This window comes from Anabrus simplex, chromosome 8 (assembly GCF_040414725.1).
Source record: "Anabrus simplex isolate iqAnaSimp1 chromosome 8, ASM4041472v1, whole genome shotgun sequence".
Lineage (NCBI taxonomy): Eukaryota > Metazoa > Arthropoda > Insecta > Orthoptera > Tettigoniidae > Anabrus > Anabrus simplex.
In genome coordinates this window covers 90712984-90735833 of record NC_090272.1, presented here as the reverse complement: position 1 = coordinate 90735833, position 22850 = coordinate 90712984, and the positions used below count along the sequence as shown (strand labels likewise).

At 36.9% G+C, this 22850-nt stretch overlaps 1 protein-coding gene across 3 annotated transcripts in view; it reads right to left on the bottom strand.

Annotated features, from left to right (window-relative positions):
* Positions 1–22850, bottom strand: part of LOC136878828 (nucleolar transcription factor 1-A) — a 255229-nt gene that overhangs the window by 57117 nt on the left and 175262 nt on the right. For all 3 annotated transcript variants that reach the window (XM_067152338.2, XM_067152337.2, XM_067152339.2), the window contains exon 12: positions 8721–8821. In XM_067152338.2, coding sequence (XP_067008439.1) covers positions 8721–8821 — 101 coding nt within the window. The remainder of the gene's footprint in view (positions 1–8720; positions 8822–22850) is intronic.

Sequence of the window (22850 nt, the reverse complement as noted above, 5' to 3'; positions counted from 1 at the left end):
GTGATACGTGTACATACATACATACATACATACATATTTTATGTACCCGTCCATATGGTATTTTATTGGATTTAGAGAAGTTGGTTTAATTTTCGTAATGCAATATGTGTCTACGCGTGAGCAAGCACCAGCTGATTACTGTGCCGTTCCGCTGTGGACAAGAGAGAACTGGGTCAGGCGATCAAGGTCACCGCACGTCACAGGGTTTACGTCACCTAGCGAGCCGGAAGTCAAGGTGAGTGACATTCCAGAAAGATCTGCTCCAAATTTGAAGAACAAATCATGTCGCAGAATAGCTGACGACCAATTAAAATTAGTGAAGATGTTGGATGGTTGGAGAATCATTCTAGAAAGACATCAAACAGTGTGGTTTCAGAAGAGAGAGAGCGAACAGTGTGGTTTTAACTGACTACAATCTAGTACTGCACGACGACTAGGATATTTAAGAGTGCTGATTTAATTTTCCGTGTAGACGATTAAGTCTAGTGCGATATATTATTGCCGCACATTTTCCTGGGTGGAACTTTCCAAACCACGGACAGTCAGTATACACATTACGCCAAGCGTTGCCGCAGAAATTTGTGGAATGTTCTAGTATAAATTATGAGGGAAGATTATCACTGAAATAGAATCTTCGAGAACAAACCTGGCCAAGGAATATCGTTTTATCAGCAATACAGTGGATTATTCGAGATCCTGACAACTCAACGATGTGCTGTAAACGGATAAATGAGCTCAAGATTTGAAGCTTTCTGTAGGGTTGAACCAAAGTGTACATCATTGCGCCAGTTAAGTACAGTAAGACAAACTGTTAATCTACGAGTGTGGATCAAATTTTAATAATAAATTTTAGTTTCAGCAACACCTACGAAGACCAGCCGTCATCATGGACAGACCAAGAAGGAAATCCGGGGGAACTTTAAAACACCGATGGAGTGATTCTATGCTATTTGACTTCACAAGAATCCTGATGTGTTAAGCCGACGGGTGTAAGCCAGCACGATGACTTTGTACATCTACAATCCACCATAATCCAGAGGAGGAACCGACATCTGCAGCTACATTCAAGATGCGGGAGATTTACATCGGAATAATAAGTACTCCTGTTACATTTTCTTCTCTTTCAGTAGATTGCTAGTTGGATTGTATTCTTATTTAATGAAATGTAGATTAGTTAGAGATGTAGTATTTAATTGGTGGTGATGGTAGAGTAGTCATGGATTCATTGATTCATTAGTTTCATTTTTTTTTTGCATTTTCCTGAAATAGTGCTGTGTTGATTCAGTGATTGATAACCCCAGCTGTTAGTGAATTTCACGTGGTTACGAGTAATTAAGGTCATTGAAATGAACTACGGGGGAATGAAGCCTAATAATAAGCATAATAAGAAGAAGAATAATGTGTGACTTCATAAAAATCATGACGATAAGGATGTAATTAATTGGATTATGTTAAAATAACAATTAAATCGAAGCTTTGATAAAGAAATGATTTGTGAATTAAGATTGATCTTAGAAGGGAAGGTGATAGCTGTGGACAGTAGGCAGCTCATCAAGAAGATGCTTTTAGGAGTAATAATCAAGGATAATAATAATAATAATAATAATAATAATAATAATAATAATAATAATAATAATAATAATAATAATAATAATAATAATGAGTCGGAACAATTTAAAATGGTTGTTGAGGATTAAATGTGAGCGACGATTGTGATGATGAATTTTTATTATGATATTAGACAACATGGGACCACTAGGGTACATGTTAGTCGTGAGGATATTGTAATTTATGGTGATATAATTAATTATTCAGGGCATAATAATAAACTTTCACTCAACAACTTATGTAAAGTATGACTCGATAATTATTTTTATCTTTCCCTGAGGTTATGAGTGCATTCTTCGAAGTATCCCTAACTGATGGTGGTGAGGATTATTTCTTCGATGTTTTTATTCATCCTATTTTTGTCATTTGTCATAGGTCATAGAGAGTCTTTATTATTATCTGCTAATAATGCGAGGGTCTTCAACCTAATTCTGAAGGGAGACATCATAATAATAATAAAATAATAATAATAATAATAATAATAATAATAATAATAATAATAATAATAATAACAACAACAACCTCGACAATATTACGTAATGTGCTGGTAAATAATTGGGGGAGATTGTGTTATTGTGCGACAGCTTATCCATGTGTTTCCATAAGTGTCCATTATTTTAGCGATTTTTCTTATGTGGTTTATTGTCCAATGGAATTTTAGTTCACGTTGATTACGTATTTCTCTGCGTGACACTATCTATCCACAGTGTATTATTCAGTGAATATTCGTTTAATGTGGTTTATAAAAGGAATACAGTCAAATGTAATCTATGAAGGAGGGGAAATATGCCAAAGAATTTCCAAAGAAATTTGCCAAAGAATTTCCAAAGAAATTAGTCAAAAAAATTTCCAATGGTATTGTAAGGAAAATTTTCCATGCAAGATTGAGAGGTTTTTCTTAAGATAACGTTCCGAGATTTCCAAGTATTTTGTAAGTGGATTTTCTGAGTATTGGAAAATATTTTTAGAAGTAAAATATTACTAAATTCTCTAAAACAAGATAAAGAAAAATTTCTAGAAAATAAATAATTAATATTTTCAGAGAAAGGACATGGTAATTTAATGAGAATTTTTATAAGGAAGTAGAAATAATTTGTACAAATTTATCCCACAAGGGAATATTGTAATTTCATGATCTAATGTAGCACTATTGGTCATAACAACATTGTCGCTAACATTATGATTGGTCGAATGTTACAGTTCCATAAATGGAGGATTTGACCTAGAGTATGACTTCGGATGGTGTTTAATTGAAGACAGGTCGAATCAAATGGAACCCATGAGCATGCTGTGGACTTATATTCATGTGGCAAACCAGAATCAATCGATTTGAGTTATATTTATGTAAATAGGTTTTTTTTTTTCCTTTTTATTCTGCACTGTCCAGACTGTTTTATATTTTAATAAATGTTATTGTTATTTTGTTCCAATTTTTTTCCATGTTATGTCATCTATCCAGTCACCTATGGCCCTGCAAATATAAATATTCTGAAGGTCTGTCCCGAAACAGTAAAGTTGGCCCTGCAAATGGTCCACCCTTTGGGACTCTCGCTCTGCCGACTGAGTGACCGCAGAAATGGGGACAATACATACAGACGGATGGACAGACAGACAGACAGACAGACAGACAGACATTACGGAGAAGTAACAATTGCATTTCCTTGTTACTGTGGACACGACCGATACAGAAATACCATTCTTTTTCAAATTCTGAGCAATGTACAGACAAAACTCTAATTTTATATGTATAGATTATTCTCCAACATGCTTTACTATAAACAAGTACCGTGTTTTTTGATGTCTGTATTGTCTTACGGAACACACAAGAAAGTTGAATTGTTAAAATCCTGGTCTTTTAGCAATATTCCTTTCCTCAGAAAATCAACATTTATGTGAATTTCAAGTAAACAAATTCCAAACAAGCTCGAGATTTATCTCCTATTAAAATCCATCACCCTCGGCCGGGATCAATCTCGCAAACCTCGGGTCCAGCAGACAGACCAGTGAGGATGTATTATTTGGAGATGTATTACTTGCTTCCATACTCGTTTATAACATAACCTAGTTCGCGGTATGTAGTACTGTATGCATAACACTCTTCTTCCTATAGCATTAATATTTATATTGCTGGTATGCTGACAGTAGTTAGGATGAAACATTCTTAACTATAATTCATTTTATTACTAGTTTACTAGCAAGCATGAAGCACTTTATTATTTTTATGATCCCATAAATATTTATTGAAGTACAAAATAGGCTATATGATAGGATGAATGAGGCGCCGTACTGAGTGGCTCAGTGCGTGGAGGCGCTGGCCTTCTGAACCCAACTTGGTAGGTTCGATCCTTGCTCGTGTCAGTAGATTTACTGGCACGTAAAAGAACTCATGCGAGACAAAATCCTGGCACCTCGGCGTCTCCAAAAATATTCAAAAGTAGTTAGTGGGATGTAGAAACAGTATTATTATTATTAATATTAATATTATTATTATTATTATTATTATTAATGCGGAGGGTAAACCCTGGTGTCGACATAGCCTACTGCTATCCGAATAGAACCAAGGGATCCAGTCAGGGCTTAGCGTCGCCATCCGATGGACGAATCACCATCAACAGCGTCAAAGCCCGCACTCCATATAAACACGGAAGAGAGGTTCGGAATTGAATCCAAGCTTTTGGCATGCAATTTAGCCATTAGAAATTGTATATCGCCACCTCTCCTACCGTGCTGGCCAACGTTCTGATGGTAAAAATATTTTCGACCACCTGGATTTGAACCGTCTAATTACAGTTTCGGACGATGCTGACCTAACGCTTTAATGACCACAGCCACCAGGCACCACACGGAGAGTGGGCGTATTACACCACTTATGTACGAATATTTTCATGCTTCACATTACAGTATTCATACCACCAACAATATTTTATATAATATTATAAGGAGGCTGCAATTTAAGGTCTATGGTCCCCGTTGTTAATGAGAAAAATGCCTGCTGCATAATATCTTAAAGCAACCAGAATCATTGCTTCCTCCAGCGAAATAGCATTATTTCATGCAGTTGACGTTTTAAACGAATCCTTCTTTGATACAAAACAACCCTTGCTGTTAGCTTATGAATTATAAATCCATCAAAAAACTCCCTTACATCCAATTTTCCGGATTTGTAAACATTTGTTGGAATGTAGCTTCTTAACCTCAGTTGCACATCAGAATTATTTCCTATTTAATCAAAGACTTCAATAAATTCTTCCATTTTTCTAATGCTAATACTACGTTTTAATTTTAGTATGTTTTCTATTTAAGTACTGCAGTAGGTCTACTAGTAGTCAAAACTAACCATTCTACTAGGAAAACCACAAATGTTAATAAAATGTCAAGAAGGCTGAATATGAACAACAGTCTAAACCTACAATATAGAAGGTTTAACTCTGAGCCAATTTTAAACTTGGTACACAATTTAAACCAATGTGGGGAAAATGAATGTTAGTTTAAACTCAGACTTAAACCAGATTAAAATAAACCTAGTTTAGAGAAAACGGCCCTTAGAGTTCAAATGGTCATTGAGTTTTGGTGTTAAGTTCAAATATCTATGCTGTATGCCGACGTTATGTCCAACTGTTGTATAGATATGTTCAGGTGCATTGCTGGTCCGGAATATGCGGGGAACGTTGCGTTCAGCAGAAATGAGGTTCTGTAACTTCATTTTTGTTTTGCTGTTTCGTTTTCTAGTGTCAAATAGCAATGTGAGACATAAACAGGAGAGTATGAAATTTGAAGAAGTAAATGGAGAAAAAAAAAAGGACAAGAAAGAGATCTTTAATGGCCGTCAGTCACCTATTGTTAAACAGCAGTGTCCCAGATTGGGGCTTTTGATGTCAAATAGAGGAAGATGAGAAATAGCTTAGGTACACATAATAGGAAAAACATGATCACAGGTTAGCGTGGAAGGAGGCAGTATCAGAAAAGGAGATTAGGACAAACATGAAATAAAAAAATAAAAGAAGAACAAGGACAATCACAGGATCTTCAAATATATAATGTTGCAGGTGAACATGTAGTGGAAGTGTTTTTTGAAGACTTTATTTGTAAAGTATGATATAATGCTTTATTTGTAATGACCTAACCTGTACTGTGTAATATTTGTAACATATGTATTTGTAAATAGTAGTATTTCAGTTCTATATTTACTGGAAGTATCGAGAAACTTTTGTTACATGAATGTTTGAACAGGGTGTGTCGCCTTTTGTTGGTTAGGTATTCTAGAATGTATTTTCTGACTGTTCTGGAAATGGAAGGTTCACGATCGCGTATTCGAGAACATAGGTTAAGTTCACGACTAAAGTTGGAGTTGTGATTGGTGAACCTAGGAGGGGATAGGCGGACTCATGCATTCTGATTGGCTACTCCAAGGCCAGGGTTTTACTACATATAGAGAGCGAGGCAGCGTTCGTAATAATTCGGTCTGCCTTAGTCTCTCTTGGTCTGTCTGAACTTTTACGTCATGTGCGACGCTTCGCTACCGGGAAGGGCCACCTTCTGGTAAGCATTCTTGAATTCTGTTCCGGCTAAAATTTCCGTAATGTTCGGATGCTATTTCGTATAGGAGTCTGCCCTAGCCTAACCTAGATTCGCCAAATTAATTATTTATGACGCCTTAGCTTTTCAGCTGGGCTTGCCTGTTTGTTTTTGAAGCATTCCCATTTCTTATTTCACTAAATATGTAGATTGTAGTTTGATATATTTACCTTGGGGTTTGCCTCTGGTAGTTCAGTGTCACTTGATGTATGCTAGAGTTTTGGAGAGTACGTTTACTTCACTGTAAATTGCATTGTACAACTGGATTTGTAACTAGATGTATAGTTGGTTTGGAATTTTGTAACTTGTACGTAGATATTATCAAAGAACCTCTAAGTTAGGTGTATCATGGAGCTTATAGTTCGTAAGTTGCAAGTTTGTGGATTTGGTTTCGGAATGTATTTGTAAAATTTCACTTGTAAATAATATTTTTTTCAAATTTAAGGATCACGGCGAATTATTTCCGAATCTGCAACCTAAGCCATGTCCTTGGCCTCAGTAGGTCGTAGTTCCTTCCACATTCCTGGTTTATTGTCCACTAGTTGGTCCTATTGATATTTACGTATGTTTTGGTCGGCGGGGATCTGCGTAATTTCAGTTAATGTTTCTGAGTGTGTAGTGGTTTCTGATGTTGTGTAGTTGCTCTTACCTTCCCTCCTTACTGTGTTTAGTGCTTTGTTTTGTGTAACCACTGTAGTGAAGGTTACAGATAAGAATCTCTCCACATCAAGTCCAGTTCTTCAACATCACTTCTACTCGGCTTCTGATGAGCTCATTTTGGCTTCTAAATCCATCAGGGGTGTGCGTTTCAACCTTAATTTAGGGGATATCTTCAAAGTCCTGCAGTTTCTATTAACCATCAACAAGACCACATGAACAGCACATTCGCTTTTTAAAGAATATCAAATCAAAATCTCTTCAGAACCATTGATTTTTCTATAAATTATTTTCTCTTTTCAAACAATGTTTAAATTCATTAATGATTTTTAAAAGTTGTCACAGTATCTTTATATCACCATCTCATTTCCCCTTGTCCAGCTCCTGCCAGATCGAGGTGTTGATGGCATTTCTCCACCGTTGCCTTTCCTTCCACAATATTGTCACTTACAGCCTCTAGCTGGATTTGCACTTCTGTATTGTTGACTTCCCAGATCACTATGTCGTCTGCAAACAACAATATTTTCATATCCCCAATATTTTCATATCCCCAATATTTTCATATCCCCTCCATATCCTGCCTTTGTTTCCTTTAGAATTTCATCCATAACCATTACTGTATAAACATAAATGGAGACAATACACTTCCCTGTCTTAGTCCAGTTTGGTTTCTAAACCAATCTGTTCTTCACAATTGAGTTACACGTATGTTTCTTGTCTCTTAGCTTCAGCTTTCTACACACATTCCTTCACCTTCTTTCCATTACAGATCATACCTGGACTTTATAAGATCAACATACTGACGGTTTCCACTAATTGAGTTACACACCACTGTACCAGACCTTTTTTCACATATTCTATGTTCACTGGCTTCTGTTGCTCTCCAGATCATATGTATATGTGACATATTGAAGATGGACTGCTCTAACTTTATAATGGAGATTTTATCCTCGTTTTAGATATATATTTTAAAAAAAGACATAGAGGTATCCATCCTCCCTAAAAACCCTGATTGTTTTAGATACATTAATTATGTTCTACTCGGATTTTACTGCTCCTTCACATAGTTTTTCAGTGTTACTTATACTGAAGATGGCTCAAAGATGAGCTGAAACATCTTTGGCTAAAAATCATTCCATCCAAAGACGGATATGAGTATTGAATAGGAGGAAGTAATAAAAGCTTTTCTATTGTAAAGTATAGATTTAATACGCTGAAAATCGGGACTTCGAATTTACAACGTGCTAAGCAGGAAACCGTATTAATGAGGAACGTACTAACGAGGTTTCTCTGTATATGTTTCCATAACATTTTCCATAACAATTCGTTAAACATAATATTATGTAATATTATTACATTCACAGCTGATTAGGGTCAAATAAACCTCTAATTGTAACTTATTAAGGATTGAAAGGTGGAATATATATATTGTTCCATTTAAACGAATAATGATTTTATTGTTACTTCTAGCTTATGAATAACATATTCAGAGTCCACCCAATTTTCATTTCCACACAGCTAAGTTCGTCAGAAAACAGACCAATGTAAACAAACATTTAACCGAGAGCTGATTTCTTACTTACAGAATACCACTGTTCGCAACTGTGAGGTAGCTCACTGCTGCATGTTGTTTCAATTTAGAAAGGATTATAAAAATTCGTAAGCAGTGAAATATCAAAAAACATATGTCCCATAGTAGACTAAAGTGCCTCAAGTTGTCCTTCACTGGATGATGCAGAGTGCTACAGAATGAATAATCTGTTCAGAAAATATATCTCTATCTGCCCTTAGCAACAAGAGATAAAAATATTTCAGTAACTTTCACCACATTAATATCAAAAGATAATTACCGGTATGTAATAAATTAATTATGAACTTACACAGGTGGTGGCTCAGGTTCGCCTTTGAATAATGTCTTATTTTCTGATTTCTTGGGCTTCGTCTTCTCCTCCTCCTTTTCTTTTGTCTTCTTCTTTGGAGGCTACAAAGGAATGAAAAGAACACTTAACTTAAAAAATTTGACAACATACACAGTGTAATAGTAATGATAAGACACGCAGTTATCATAGTCCACTTATCAAAGACCACCACGACAAGGAAAAAGGTTTTAAAGAGGTCAGAATGGCAATATTGAAAATAATATCCACAGATTTGAAAGCAGCTCAAGGACTGATTCCCAATGACTTGTAGCGCATAACAGGATCATATGTGCTTGTGAGCTGCTTTGCTTTGCTGCATAAGTAACTGGTCATCAGGTAACTACTGAAGAATGCATTTTCGTGTGCCACAGATTCTTATTCTTACCCTTTGGAACCTTAATAAGTTATTTACATGCAGACCCATAAAACTCCTATTAATTTATTGGAAAATGAAGTAATTTACTATATCGCTTATAAAGTGTGATTCAGTCCCTCATAATGAACTGGTATTTTTTGAAGCAGCTCTCCAAATGAAGCTGTACAACACCACATTTTTTCATACTGCCAGTGGACTTCTGCTCTAATTTCATGTGTTTTACACAAGACCTAGAAGGGTGTTGTCTCTTCACTGTTGGTGGAATGAGAATGGAAAATATCCTCATGTTTCCCAACTTAAGAAATATAGTCAGTCACTTCCTAACCACTTAGAAGTACCACTCTTACTAACTGCCCTGCTTGTTTACAAACTGACAGATATCGATCTCCTTTTATTAATTATATAACTTGTCCCATTTAGGAAGTTATTTCAACTACAGTGATGCTTGTCCAAATTGGAATCCACCGAGACTAAGAAAAATGTCTGGATTAAGCAAGTTCCCACATTGCCTAGTTTTAATAATCTCACTACATTGAAAAACAGGAGGTGATATACGAGTCCACTTAGTCAATACTATACAAAAAACTGTTTAATACATATGAGGGGTCTAATAGTGAACCCGGCAATATCCTCTCTTGGAGGAAATTGAGCTGACAGTGGATCATAATAGATCAAAGCGTTATCTTTCATGTCTCAAATGTTCTGTAGCATACTTGACTTTCTCCGTGTTTTACAAAGGCAGGAAATTATGGATTAATAGCAAACACAGCAATCTCCAGACAATGTTACACTGCAAAGACGGCATTCTACATCACAGCCAATTGTGGAACAACACCGGTATCACGTGACAGTCAGCTGCTGTGCTCGCAGAGAGTTGGAAAATACATTTTGATGTTCTTGCGTGTTTTTCCATTTGTGATTGTGCTACAATTGTAGCATGTTAATGTAAATACAAGAGCATTCCACAATGGAATCACCAGTGTCTCCATTATCACCAAGGAAGGCAAGGAAGACACTTCACGACCAAAGACATGGAAAAAAAGAAATGTAGGGAAGTGTTTGAGGTTTGTTCTATTTCCTATTTTGTATTACATTCTCCAAAATGTCTATGATTATATCATTTCCATTAATAACATTACGTTATATCATTTCTTTGTAGGTATGCCTCTAAATCATTGCCAGAATATCCTAAGTGTGGCCACAACACAAAAGCCAAAGAACTTTGAAGATGATGGAAGTAATTTTTCCTGTAGTGGGACACAGATTCATTCTGCCTGATAGAGTTTTCGGAAATATTCAAAAAGACATCCACAAGAATGAAGTGATTGCAAATTCTGATGACTACCTAGACACTGTTGTAAAACTAGGAAAAATTTGTGCAGGAACATTTTAAGGTAACTGCATTATGGCATTTTCAAATTTTCATATCAAGAGATTCTCCACAAAAACAATTAGAACAGGAATTAGTGCCACTATAAGAGGATACTCTAATTATAAATTGGATAGAGGTATTTATGCATCAGTTAATAAGGACCAAGGTGTGAACGCAGTTGTACCTCAGGAAATTCAGGAAGGGAAGTTAGGAAGGAAGGAAGGAAGGAAAAAAAAAAAAGAAAGAATAACGTCCAAAATGTAATTGATTAAACATTACGGAGAAGACTGGTACAATGTCAATGGCCTACGATACTACAGTAATCTAATAAGATAGAGTTTGAGGAATGTTCCACCATTCAACGCATTGTAAAATATATTAATATATCTGTGGGGACACAGATATAGATGTTACGAGTGGCTGAAATTTGCCTAAGAACTTAAGAATTAATGTTAGCCCTTGTAATGAAGAGCCATTGTGCAACAGAATTGAATTAGATGACTTAGTGATGTGGGGACAGAGATTTAGATGTTATGAGTGCTTGAAATTTTCTTAAGAACTTAAGAATTAATGTTAGCCCTTGTAATGAAGAGCCATTGTGCAACAGAATTGAATTAGATGACTTCGTGATGTGAAGACTCATATTTAGATGCTATGAATGGCTGAAATTTGTTTAAGAATTAAGGAGACTCTTGATGTCAAATTAAAGAACTAAATGACTAAATAGTGTGAGAGGAAAGATTTTAATTATGGAAGTGTGTAAAATATATATAATAATATGCTGCTCAACCAATGCATAATGGTGAACCATTTAACATTTTCTTTATGACAGCAAACATGGCAATCCCCATTATTTACCAGCACATGCGGCAATCTCCAAATTTTAATTGCTATTTTCCAGACCAACAAGCAATACTTTAGTCTCTATCCATCTCCTAAGGCTTAGAATATATTTCCGGATACAGGTACAAATTATGTAATTAAAATGGTATACACTATACCTGAAACAGTTTTTTGTCTTATATCTCAAAACGTACAAAAGTGGAGACGGCCAGGTTTGCTGTCAGAGACCTCTCATATTACCTAATCACACATGTCTGGAGAACACAGTACATTCTCTTCATAGCAGAAAATCTTGAGGACTATATCAAAATCACATGCTACAGATAATCAAAAATTATTATTCTAATTAATTCATCTTCTAATAAAAATCATCTCATTGCCATCAACGGGATTATAATTTTTTAAACTTTAGCTGTCAGATATAAATATAAACTATCATCCAATTTTATTTTTAAATTATTTTAAAAAAGTCTCTTCTAATAAAATATCGTGTATAGTCTATATAATCTACTAAATAATAAAACCATACATCATGTACTCAGAAGAAAACAAAGAAGAAACAAAAAATAAAGACATGGAAATTAGAAAAAGTCCAGTCTCAGGAAGAATATCAGAATAGAATATGACACAACCTACAGTGAGGAAAAACTACAACAGTAGAGGAAGAGCGGAAATTTTTTTTAAAATACATTTGTGGGAGAAGCTAAAGAACTCTATGGGATAACAGGATCAGCCAAGAAGGAAAAACAGACACCCTGGTGGAACAACAAAGTCAAAACAGCCATTAAAGCAAGAAACCAAGCAAAAAGGATGCTAGATAAAGAAAAATAAAAAAACCTATCCGAGACCAAGTAAGCCAAGAAATTAATAGACTACAGGAATATTACAGAATAAAGAAACTCATAGTTAAGAGGGTAGTAAACTAAATAACCAACCCCATGGCACTACAGCCCTTGAAGGGCCTTGACCTACCAAGAGACCGCTGCTCAGCCCGAAGGCCTGCAGAATATGAGGTGTTGTGTGGTCAGCATGACAAATCCTCTCGGCCGATATTCTTGGCTTTCTAGACCGGGTAAGAGGGTAGTAAGAGAAGGAAAAAGCATGGAATGATTTTGTAGATAAATTGGAAGTAAACAACAGAGTAAATTGGAAATGATTGTACAGGGTAGTCAAGAACAGAAGGTGTGCGCAAGAGGATATAAAGGCAATAGAAGGCAACGGAACAACAGAACCTTAGGGCGAGAAGAAGATGAAATCGGGATTGAATTTAAGACCTTTTTAGATAAGCTCTTGAAGCGAGTAGCAAACACTATATCAGACAGTGAGGAATCCTGTAGTAGCAACGAGGAAAACTGAAGCATAGAAACACCAATTACATGGCTGGAGTCCCTAAAGAGTATGAGGAAAGGAAAAGCAGTTGGAGTGGATGAGCTAAGTGCATATATGTTGCGAGCAGCAGGAACTCCAGCAGTTCATTGGTTATATAGACTCCTTAACACAGTATGGCAGGAAAACACTATCCCAGGGGACAGGAAGAAGGGTATAATTGTACCTCTTTTCAAGAAAGGGAGTAGCTGGAAATGCATTAACTACTGCGGAATTACTCTTGCTCTCTCATGGTCTAAAACTTCTGGAAAAAATCATAGAGTAGATTAAGAGGAAAACCATGGAGAGTAGAATAAGAGGAAATGTAGAACCTTCGTTGGAAGAGGAAAAATATGGTTTTAGGCCTGGAAGAACAACTACAGATCGTACCTTTGCTGTCAGGTTGTTAATGGAAAAGCACTGGGAAAAATGGAAACCTATGCTATTTCTAGACATCGAAAAGGCTTATGATAGTGTACCAAGGGAGCGTATCTGGGAATGCCTAAGAGAGCTGGGATTTCAAGACAGTCTTATTGCAAAAGTGAAGATGGTGTATGAAAGAAAAAAACAACACAGAAGTTGTGTGCAAGTGGGTTGCAGGCTGTCCGAATGGTTTGAAACAAAGGCAGGAGTACAGCAAGGCAGTGTTTTGTCACCCCTCCCATTTATCACCATGATGGATACCATAACAAAAGCATTAAATTAAAAAGGAAGGAGCAGCAGGACTTGCAAGCTTTCATCTTTGCAGACGACATGGTGATCTGGGATGAAACCGAAATGATATGGAAGGAAAACTGCAGAAATGGAGTCAAGAGTTTAAGAGATATGATTTAAATATCAACAAGAAAAAGATGGTGGTGGTGAAGTTACAGAAGGGAGATAACAAATCACAATAAATGACACCAAACTGGACAGTGTTCTAACGTTTAAGTACTTGGGTAGTATAGTATCAAAAGACAACCTTGCAAACTATATGGTGGAGAGTCAAATTACCAAGGCAACTCAGTTTTACCACCAAATAAGACAACTGCTGTGGGATAAACAAGTACGATTGAAAGCTAAGATGATTTATACAATTACACACCCATTCCCACATATAGCTTGGAAACTACCACATTAATGAGACAACTCAAAACTCCAAGCTGCAGAAATGAAGTTCCTACGCACCATGACAAAGAAGACCAGGAAGGAGAAGTTCAGGAATGAAAAAGCCCGACAGGAGGTGGAAAAAGGAGACTCCCTACTACAGAGGATCCAGAAAGCAGGACTGAAGTGGTCTGGCCATGTAAGGGGGACGAGCGCAAGCAGGACTGCAAGAAGAGAATATGAAAGAGAAGTAAAAGAAAAAAGACCATTGGGCAGACCCACAGGAAAATGGACCGATCTGGTGAAGAAAGATGTCTAAGAAAGAGGACAAGATTGGGAGAAGATTACAAGAGAACAGTGATTAATGGACAAAGATGTAGGGGGCTCGTTCACCACACCCTAATAGACTGTAAAATTGTACAGATGTTTTAATTCACACTCCTATCATGCCGTTCTCATTACCGGCATATGAGAGTTGACAGTCAATATTATTTCCATTGGATGTGAACTTATGTTGGATGTCACATTTGAACTTTTAAACAAGAACAGCTTCTTCACTCCATTAGGACCTAATGTTCTTGTACTTCAGTGCAAATTGTTATAAAAAATATTGTTTTAGAATAATCGTAGTAAGCATCCACTCAGAGCTCTGACTTGGAGTTAGAATTCATGGCTGACGATGCCTGCAATGACAGGCGAAACATGTACCATACTTAAACTTAATATGATGACAAAGTTATGGTCCTAAAGACTTTACTAGTATTGAATAGGTGGTTTCAATAAATTAATTGTTTAACATTTAATAATTGAATTTTAATCCGGTCAAAATGAAAGTAATCACTTGTAACTTAGATTTTACGCCCGTTTGTCCTATTCTTCATGTGTATTTATTTCTTTATCCTTGAAATTCCGTTATACGAATTTCTCGATTCCTCAAAGCAAACATTTCCTCCCTTGAAGCAAAAAATACTCTAACTCGAATTTTGTGCAAGATTAACTGTGCAATATGGCATATATGGTTTGTGAGGAACAGTTAACAAGTAAAGAAAGGGTTACAGTGAAGCTGGAAACTACTATGACAGGAACCGAAAAACTCTAACTTCTAGTGATTGGCAAATCAGCAAAGCCTCGCTGCTTCTTGGGTGTCAAATAATTACCGGTCACGTACGAAAGCAAGCCCAGAAGTCGCGGATGACAAGCTCTATTTACGGGACTCGGCTGCGTGGTATTGACGAGAAGTTTCAACGTGAAGGGAGGAAAGGTTAACCGCAACAAACAGAAGAGGCTAACGGATTTTTTTTTTTCAAAATGTGTTAATAGAGCTAGGTTTCTTGTTTCACTACTGTATGTATTGTATGCTGTCTTCTAAATTAAATGGCGTATGGTTTTTAGTGCCGGGAGTGAGCAAGGACATGTTCGGTTCGCCAGGTGCAGGTCTTTTGATTTTACGCCTCCCGTAGGCGACCTGCGCGTCATGAGGATGAAATGATGATGAAGACAATACACAATACACCCAGCCCCCCGTGCCAGAGAAATTATTAACCAATGATGGTTAAAATTCCCGACCCTGTCGGGAATCGAACCCGGGAACCCTGTGACCAAAGGCCAGCACGCTAACAATTTAGCCATGGAGCCGGACCCATCTTCTAAAAAGTTACTATAGTGACCCGTCTTCTAAAAAGTTACTATAGTAAGTGTTATAATTAAAGTGATGCCGTAAAATAGAGTTTCTTTGTATATTTTGAAGTACCGTTAAACATAATGTATTCAGTGAAAGTCTGTAGATACATATGGTTCAATTATGTGCTATACATGCTCAAAAACGGTATTATCTATATCTCAAAATTTTGATAACTCCAAATAAAATTTATCTCCCGAGGTGATTAGCATAATAGTTTCCTTTATTAGACTGTAAAACGAACGGAAATTTAATTTTGTAGGTATCTATGAACATTTGGAGATAATGTTTGCTATGGTTTTTGGCCATAACTTGAAGAAAAAAGACCAGAAACTGTCATCGACACAACTCCCTGAAATACATTCAACTCATTAAAATTATGAAATACGAGTTTTAAAAAATGCACTGAAATACGCGAAACTACCACATATAAAACAGATTGGTATGTCTCATACATTATTAACATACGACTTCGACGTGGGGAAAAGCACAGAACCGCTAGAAAAAACACGTGGCATACAACTCCAAAGAAATTACGCACAGAAACGATGTTAATAGTGCGCAAACCACACAATAAGAAACTCATTCTTTTGTCCCGATTAACTGAGTCGCTAGCGCTTGCCAGCCTCTCTTACTTGTAGAATGATTGCTGTCCCGAATCCCCAGCTGTAAAGCACACATGCTGCTGTAGCAAGCAGGAAACACGATACACGAAGGCGACGGATGATACACTCGCAAAATAAGGCATCAAATAAAAACGCCTGAAAATGAGGTTGGGTAAATAACACAAGCACGTAGTAATTTATCCTTTATTATAGGGGAAGAGTATTGAATGTATTGGAGGTTATAAGGGTCAAAACTAGGAAGAATTAAAAATAAATTGGAAAATCGGAAGACAAATTTAAAAATGGAAAATTTCCAGGTAAATCGGAATGTATGGGTGTAGCTGCTTGTTTACAAACCACAACTCAATACACAGATATGACGAGTCATAAACAGATGACCACATTGTTGACTGTAAAATCAGATTTAATTTGCCCGCCCCTAGTTTGAGCGTACCTGTCAAACATACACATGCATAGAATACTAACTAATGAAGATAATTCACTCGAAGTTTGCATTCATACCACTGTAAGTTATGACTTGCCCATTCTCCATTCCTTGAATGACTGCTGGCTCCACTTTCCACCTCCTCTTCCTTTTCTTGACCCTCATCTTTTAGATTTTTATCTCAATTCTCTGCACAACAGATCTCCAGAAGTTGTACAACAGACCGAAAAACTGTAGCAAGTCACTAGCCGGTCGTCACTGCAAATGTATTCATCTTCATTCCATGCTAAGTTCCATTCTTGGCTTAGCATAAATATCACTACAGCATTTTCATTCACTTCCTCAGATGTGCTGATGTCGTCAATCTCTGCGAATTTTGCTTCTGCAAAGCACTTTACGACCGTTTGAGGTCTGATCTGCTAAACTGATAATGAACTCTCGTCTGCATTACTGCGCTAAGCTAAAGCATTCACTCCACTTGAACTCAACCGAAGTGACACGATCTGAACCGATGGCATTTGAACATGGTTCAGAGATCAGTTGTTGAAACGTTTTCATGGTTGCTTACAGTTTCAGAAAGATTCATACTGTCTGAGTGGAATAGAAATAAAGTTTTACAACTCATAAAAACTTATAAGCAATACCATTGTCTATAAGACATTAGAACTGAAAACTAATACAACAGATTTTAATGGGACGATGTTTTTAAACAGAATTTGTCAGCAACTGAACGCCAATTGCTGCAGTACCATAAAATACGAAGCAATGTGAAGGTAAACTGACAGTGGCTGTTCTCTGGACTCAAGTTTCTGAATACTAGCAGCGAAAACCAAACATGTGACATCATGTAACAAGAATTGCTCCAGGGCATGCTCCAATATTTACAAAATAAATACAGGATGCCTGCTACCTGCATTAAGTTCTCTCTATCTCACTAACACGCAGCACATCACTAAGATGCATGCATTCTCACTGGCTGCAGGTCCGACTGGACTGACAAACGAGCAAGGACTGGCCAAAATATAGAATACGGGACACCAAACTTTGAATATAGCAAGCAGGAGCAGCATAATCATGCTAAAGCAACATTTTATATACAGTATATTTGGGACAGGAAACTTTTATAATTCGATGTAATATACAGGAAAACATGTTAACCCTTTGCAGTCGTATGAATCCGAGAAATTTCTGCAGCTAGGACGTACATATTTGGAGGTAGAGAAGCAAGTTTATAAAAAGTTACGGTTTTCGAATGATTATTCTTATTATTATTTCTATTCAACATAAATTTGATATGCACTGAAAAAAAGCATATTTCTGAACCTAAAAACCTACATATTTTCCAAAATGGGTACCTTTCCGATTAATATACAATGTAGAAGGTTTACATATTTACATACTGTAGAAACAATTGAATGTCTCCTTTATATCAGGCAATGGAATGATGCCTGTATTTATAATAATACCTAAAAATGCCCTCATTTCAGTAAAACTTACTTCAGTCCACTTGTTCCATATGGCTCTAGGGCTGAGCTGAAGTTTGGCGATTTTGTCATATGCATACCTGTTGGTCTCAGTAACAATTGCATCATTGTCAAAAAACAGGTAAAAATAGTCAATAGGCTCTGCATCATGTGGCAAGCTCGTCTTAGGTCCATAATTATTACAGAACACGTGTTCCTTTGGTTTCCTATGATCAAACTTCACTTCCTTCCATCCATCAACATATGGCAAACTTCCCAGGCTTTCATTACTACCACTGCCTTCGTAATGTCCAGGCCGTATTGTACCTCTGATGACGTCACGCTTTGGGGGGAACTTGAAGGCGATACGCATACGCTCCGCTTGAATAACACACTCGTTTAAATTACTTAAAGAACTGTTAACACCTTATAAAACCAAAACCTATCGTCAAATATTTGTTAATTCTGACATACAATGCATATTCTTCTCCGTAACGTTCTATTTCTCGCGTATATACGTTCGTTTGCGTGAGTACAGCCTAACATTTTGAGACACATTCTTGCGATTTTATCCATTTTCTGGTCAACTGGAACATTCACATCATACACACTGACAGAAAACATGCAGCCAATTACCATACTATTTATTACAAATATAAATTATTTCTGTACCTCACTGTTTCCACTTCATGAACACTGCAGCTTTCCTGGACCTCTTACAGGAAGTTACACCAGTAAGGAGTAGGTCTGCTCTCTTTGAAGCACTTTGTTGAATACACAAGTCGGTGTGAATTTTGGAAAAATTATTTAAAAACATATTCACCCAAATATATATACACTGTCCGGCCAGGTCTTCCAATTTCTTCCCGCAGTCACAAATGACTAGGGAATCTGCCAACTGCATTGACTCCAAAGCCAAGGATTTTGTGACACACTTAGGATTGTCTGAATTTAGAAATACCATCTTATATGTATCTGACACTAACACACAAAATACTTTGTACACCTCAATTCTAAGTTCTATTGACATGTCTGATGGATACTTTAAGCCCCCTCGATTTAGGAAATTCAGATATCTTACTTCTGGAGATAATTCATATATAAGATCTGAATCTGTCAGAAGATAAAATTTACATAAATCATACTGCTGTTTGATACTCTTTTTTTTTGTTGTTGTTGCTATTTGCTTCTCGTCGCGCCGACACAGATAGGTCTTACGGCGACGATAGGACAGGAAAGGTCTAGGAATGGGAAGGAAGTGGCCGTGGCCTTAATTAAGGTACATCCCCAGCATTTTCCTGGCGTGAAAATGGGGAACCACGGAAAACCATCTTCAGGGCTGCCGACAGTGGGGTTCGAACTCACTGTCTCCCGAATACTGGATACTGGCCGCACTTAAGCGACTGCAGCTATCGAGCTCGGTGATACTCATAAATAAGACTTGCATTTTCAAATACAAATTCAGATAAGCCATAGGTCTGATTACATAAAAATACAGGACCTACCTAATGGGACCCATGTTTATGACATAATAAAAAAAATTACCTCACCATCTGGACGTGACACTCTTATTTCTCTCAGGATGTGATTTTCAGGAAAGTGCTTGATACACACAACTGTGTTTTGATTAACTATTAAATTCTCCCTGGGGATAGCCTTCTTCCATAACTAAACTAGTTCTTCATCAAAAGGAAACACAAATACCGGAGTGTACTCTCCTTGTTTATAATTGGCTTTGCAGCTAGGCACACAGCAACTCTAAGGCATGGTGATTTCCCTCACTGATCATCTTAATTCAAGTATATACAATTCGTGGTTAATAATAAAACACAGAATGCAGGAACTCAATTAATTTTACACTATAAATATAACTTTACACAAATAAACTACAAAATTAAAACATCGAAGAACGATCTTCTTAACCTATAGCTTCACATAAATACACGCTCACACTAAGTTTTCTTCACTAATTAACGACTTTCCACTTAATAATGCAGTCGATGACGACTCATTCTCACATATATCTGAGTGAACATGCAGCCATCGTTAAAAGTTTCAATAAAACCGCGAAAAACTATGTTTAACTCTACTAACTCATGTGCTAAACTTCCCCCCTAACGATCAGCTGATTGCTTTCCCGCGCTAGTTACAATACGGCCTGGACATCACGAAGGCAGTGTTACTACTGACACTTTCATCACTCAATTGTTCATTTGTCCCTTGTATTTTGTTCTAAAAATCACTATCATCACCGCTGGATTCTTCTCCTAACACTTTGTTTATCTGTTCATCATCTAAAATATTATATCGCTTTCTATTCAACCCAAAAGGGCCAGCTGCAACCTTGCCTGACACCATGTGGTCAAGCATTGCAAAGACAGACAGAGCACATGCTGAATCTCATAGTTTATTTTCTTTGCAGCTTTCCTATATAGGATAGAGATGGCAGCAAAAGCTACTCCATGGTTCTTTGAACACATCCCTTGGGGACACTACAACATATAAGCAACAAGCGACCGCAGAGAACAGAAAATGTGAGATGTCGACTATACATCGACAAACAACCATAGAAGCATATTCGACTTGTCGATCATATATTGGCATACGTCTGCAAAAGGTTAATGAGGAACATACTAATGGGATTCCACTGTATTTAAACATGGTGCCGGCATGTGCGATGTGCCATGAACAAAGTTTTCTCCATGTATCATCATGACAAGGAATTGGGGTTAAGAACTGCAATTAATTTGCTTAGTTCACTCTGGTTAGATGCTAATCATATTGCATTTGAACAAGTCTACTTCCTATTTTGTTGTTCAAAAATTACAAAACCAACCAACCAACACTAAATAAACAAAGTGAAGTCGGAACCCTTACACTTGTTAAATCTTTTCTAATTCACTTTATTTCAAGTCAACAACTTGAATGAATCATCGTTATCACATGAAATGTCACATGTCCGGTCAAAAAAAACTTCAAGAATCACTACCACATTGTTTGATATAGTGTTTTCCACTTATGACTCTGCATAAAAAAAATCTTTACTGAAGAGCTCCTTTCCTTCCCTAATATGATTAAATGAGCACAAGCAGGAAACTGAATAATTAGCTCATTAGAACATACTGCTGGCAGCGCTACAAACTGTAACACTTTCATTTGGATATGTCACAGGTCAGTCCAGTATTTCCCACTGTATATCCTCATAGTCTTGTCTGAGGCACAGGAGGATATTACAAGAACCTGTGAGTCCAGACAGGCCATTTACAACATTTAGAATACTTCTAGTCTCCTCATGATTTACCAAAATCTGTCTTCTAGGCGTGATGGGGGGGGGTGTCAAGATTACAATATAATAGTATTAATAGGGGACCCGGACTTTCCTATACCTCCAATGTTAAATGTAAGGAATATTTTCTTTTAACACTAGAATGATGAAACTTTTACAGTAGTATGTTACATTTATTTACCATCATGTACCACAGGGATTTTAATGTATGGTATTTTCTGTGAAGATATTAATTATTTTGTTAATGAAATTAATTGACACATTTATTTGACATAAAATCTGTCAATCACTCAATCACTGCTGATCTGCATTTAGGACAGTCGCCCAGGTGGCAGATTCCCTATCTGTTGCTTACCTAGCCTTTTTTTAAATAATTGCAAAGAAATTGAAAATCGCTGTATCTCTAATAGTCTAATAGTTTAGGAGAAAATGTTCCTTATATGGCAAAACAGTAAACTTGTGGGAAACGAGGTTCAGAGTTTAAATAACTTTCTAATGGAGTCCAGCACCATAAGAGGGTTTTTTTACTGTCAGTAGACATCTCATCTAGCCTTCTTTTTACACCTTTCATTCTTTGTCGGGCTTGCCTCTCACAATCATTTTCTTTCCTTTCAGCATTCATTTTCCTCTCATTGTCTACTGACATCATAGCAGTGACCATGTATTTTCCGGGCATCACTCCCATCTTCTACAGCAAATCAGACTTTATATTCTTACCTTTGTTCAACATAGCAATAGTATCACATACTCCAAAATAAAAGAGTATAAATTTCCACAAACACATTTTTGGGAATTCTGGACCAAATTCCATTACTTACACTCACATTCTGACTTTGAAGTCCTTTGAGTGTCGCTTGACATTAACTGACATGGGTCATTTTTCAACATTCATCACACAATACAGTGGAACCTTGATTCTCCGTTTTTGGAGGGAGCATGAAAAAAAAAAAAAAACCCTACAAACACGGGAAAATGGAAAATCACCAAACCACAGCCCCAATGGTCCGTCACCTACCAAACGACTGCCGCCCAGCCTCAAGGCCTGCAGATTACGAGGTAACGCATGGTCAATGTAACAAATCTTCTCGGCCGTTATTCCTGGCTCTCTAGATCAGGGTCACCATCTCACCACTAAATAGCTCAACAATTAAAAGGTAATCACGTAGGCTGAGTGGACCTGGAACCAGCTCTCATATTCAGGTCAAAATGCCTGACCTCCAATGAGAGGCAGGCAAGTTAAATCGCACGGCCGACTTCAAACATTAATTACTAATATGCCAGTTAAAAATCTCTATACTTTACATTCAGTTTTACCAGAGAAACCATCAGTTTCCCGCGAAAACTTCTTTCAGATCGGCAACTTTCATCAGCTAAATTCTTCTAAAAATCTAATAACACCAATCGACCAAATCTATTAAAATAAAGCAGATTAGATACAAAAATGCCCAACATCATGGCACAATCCCTTCTTTTCCTTAATTTTCAATTGTAATTTGGTCACCGGTGCACTGTTCAGTTTCTGGAAAGCATGTACCGTCTAAATTAGGCCTGCATCGACTTTGAAAGGTTATG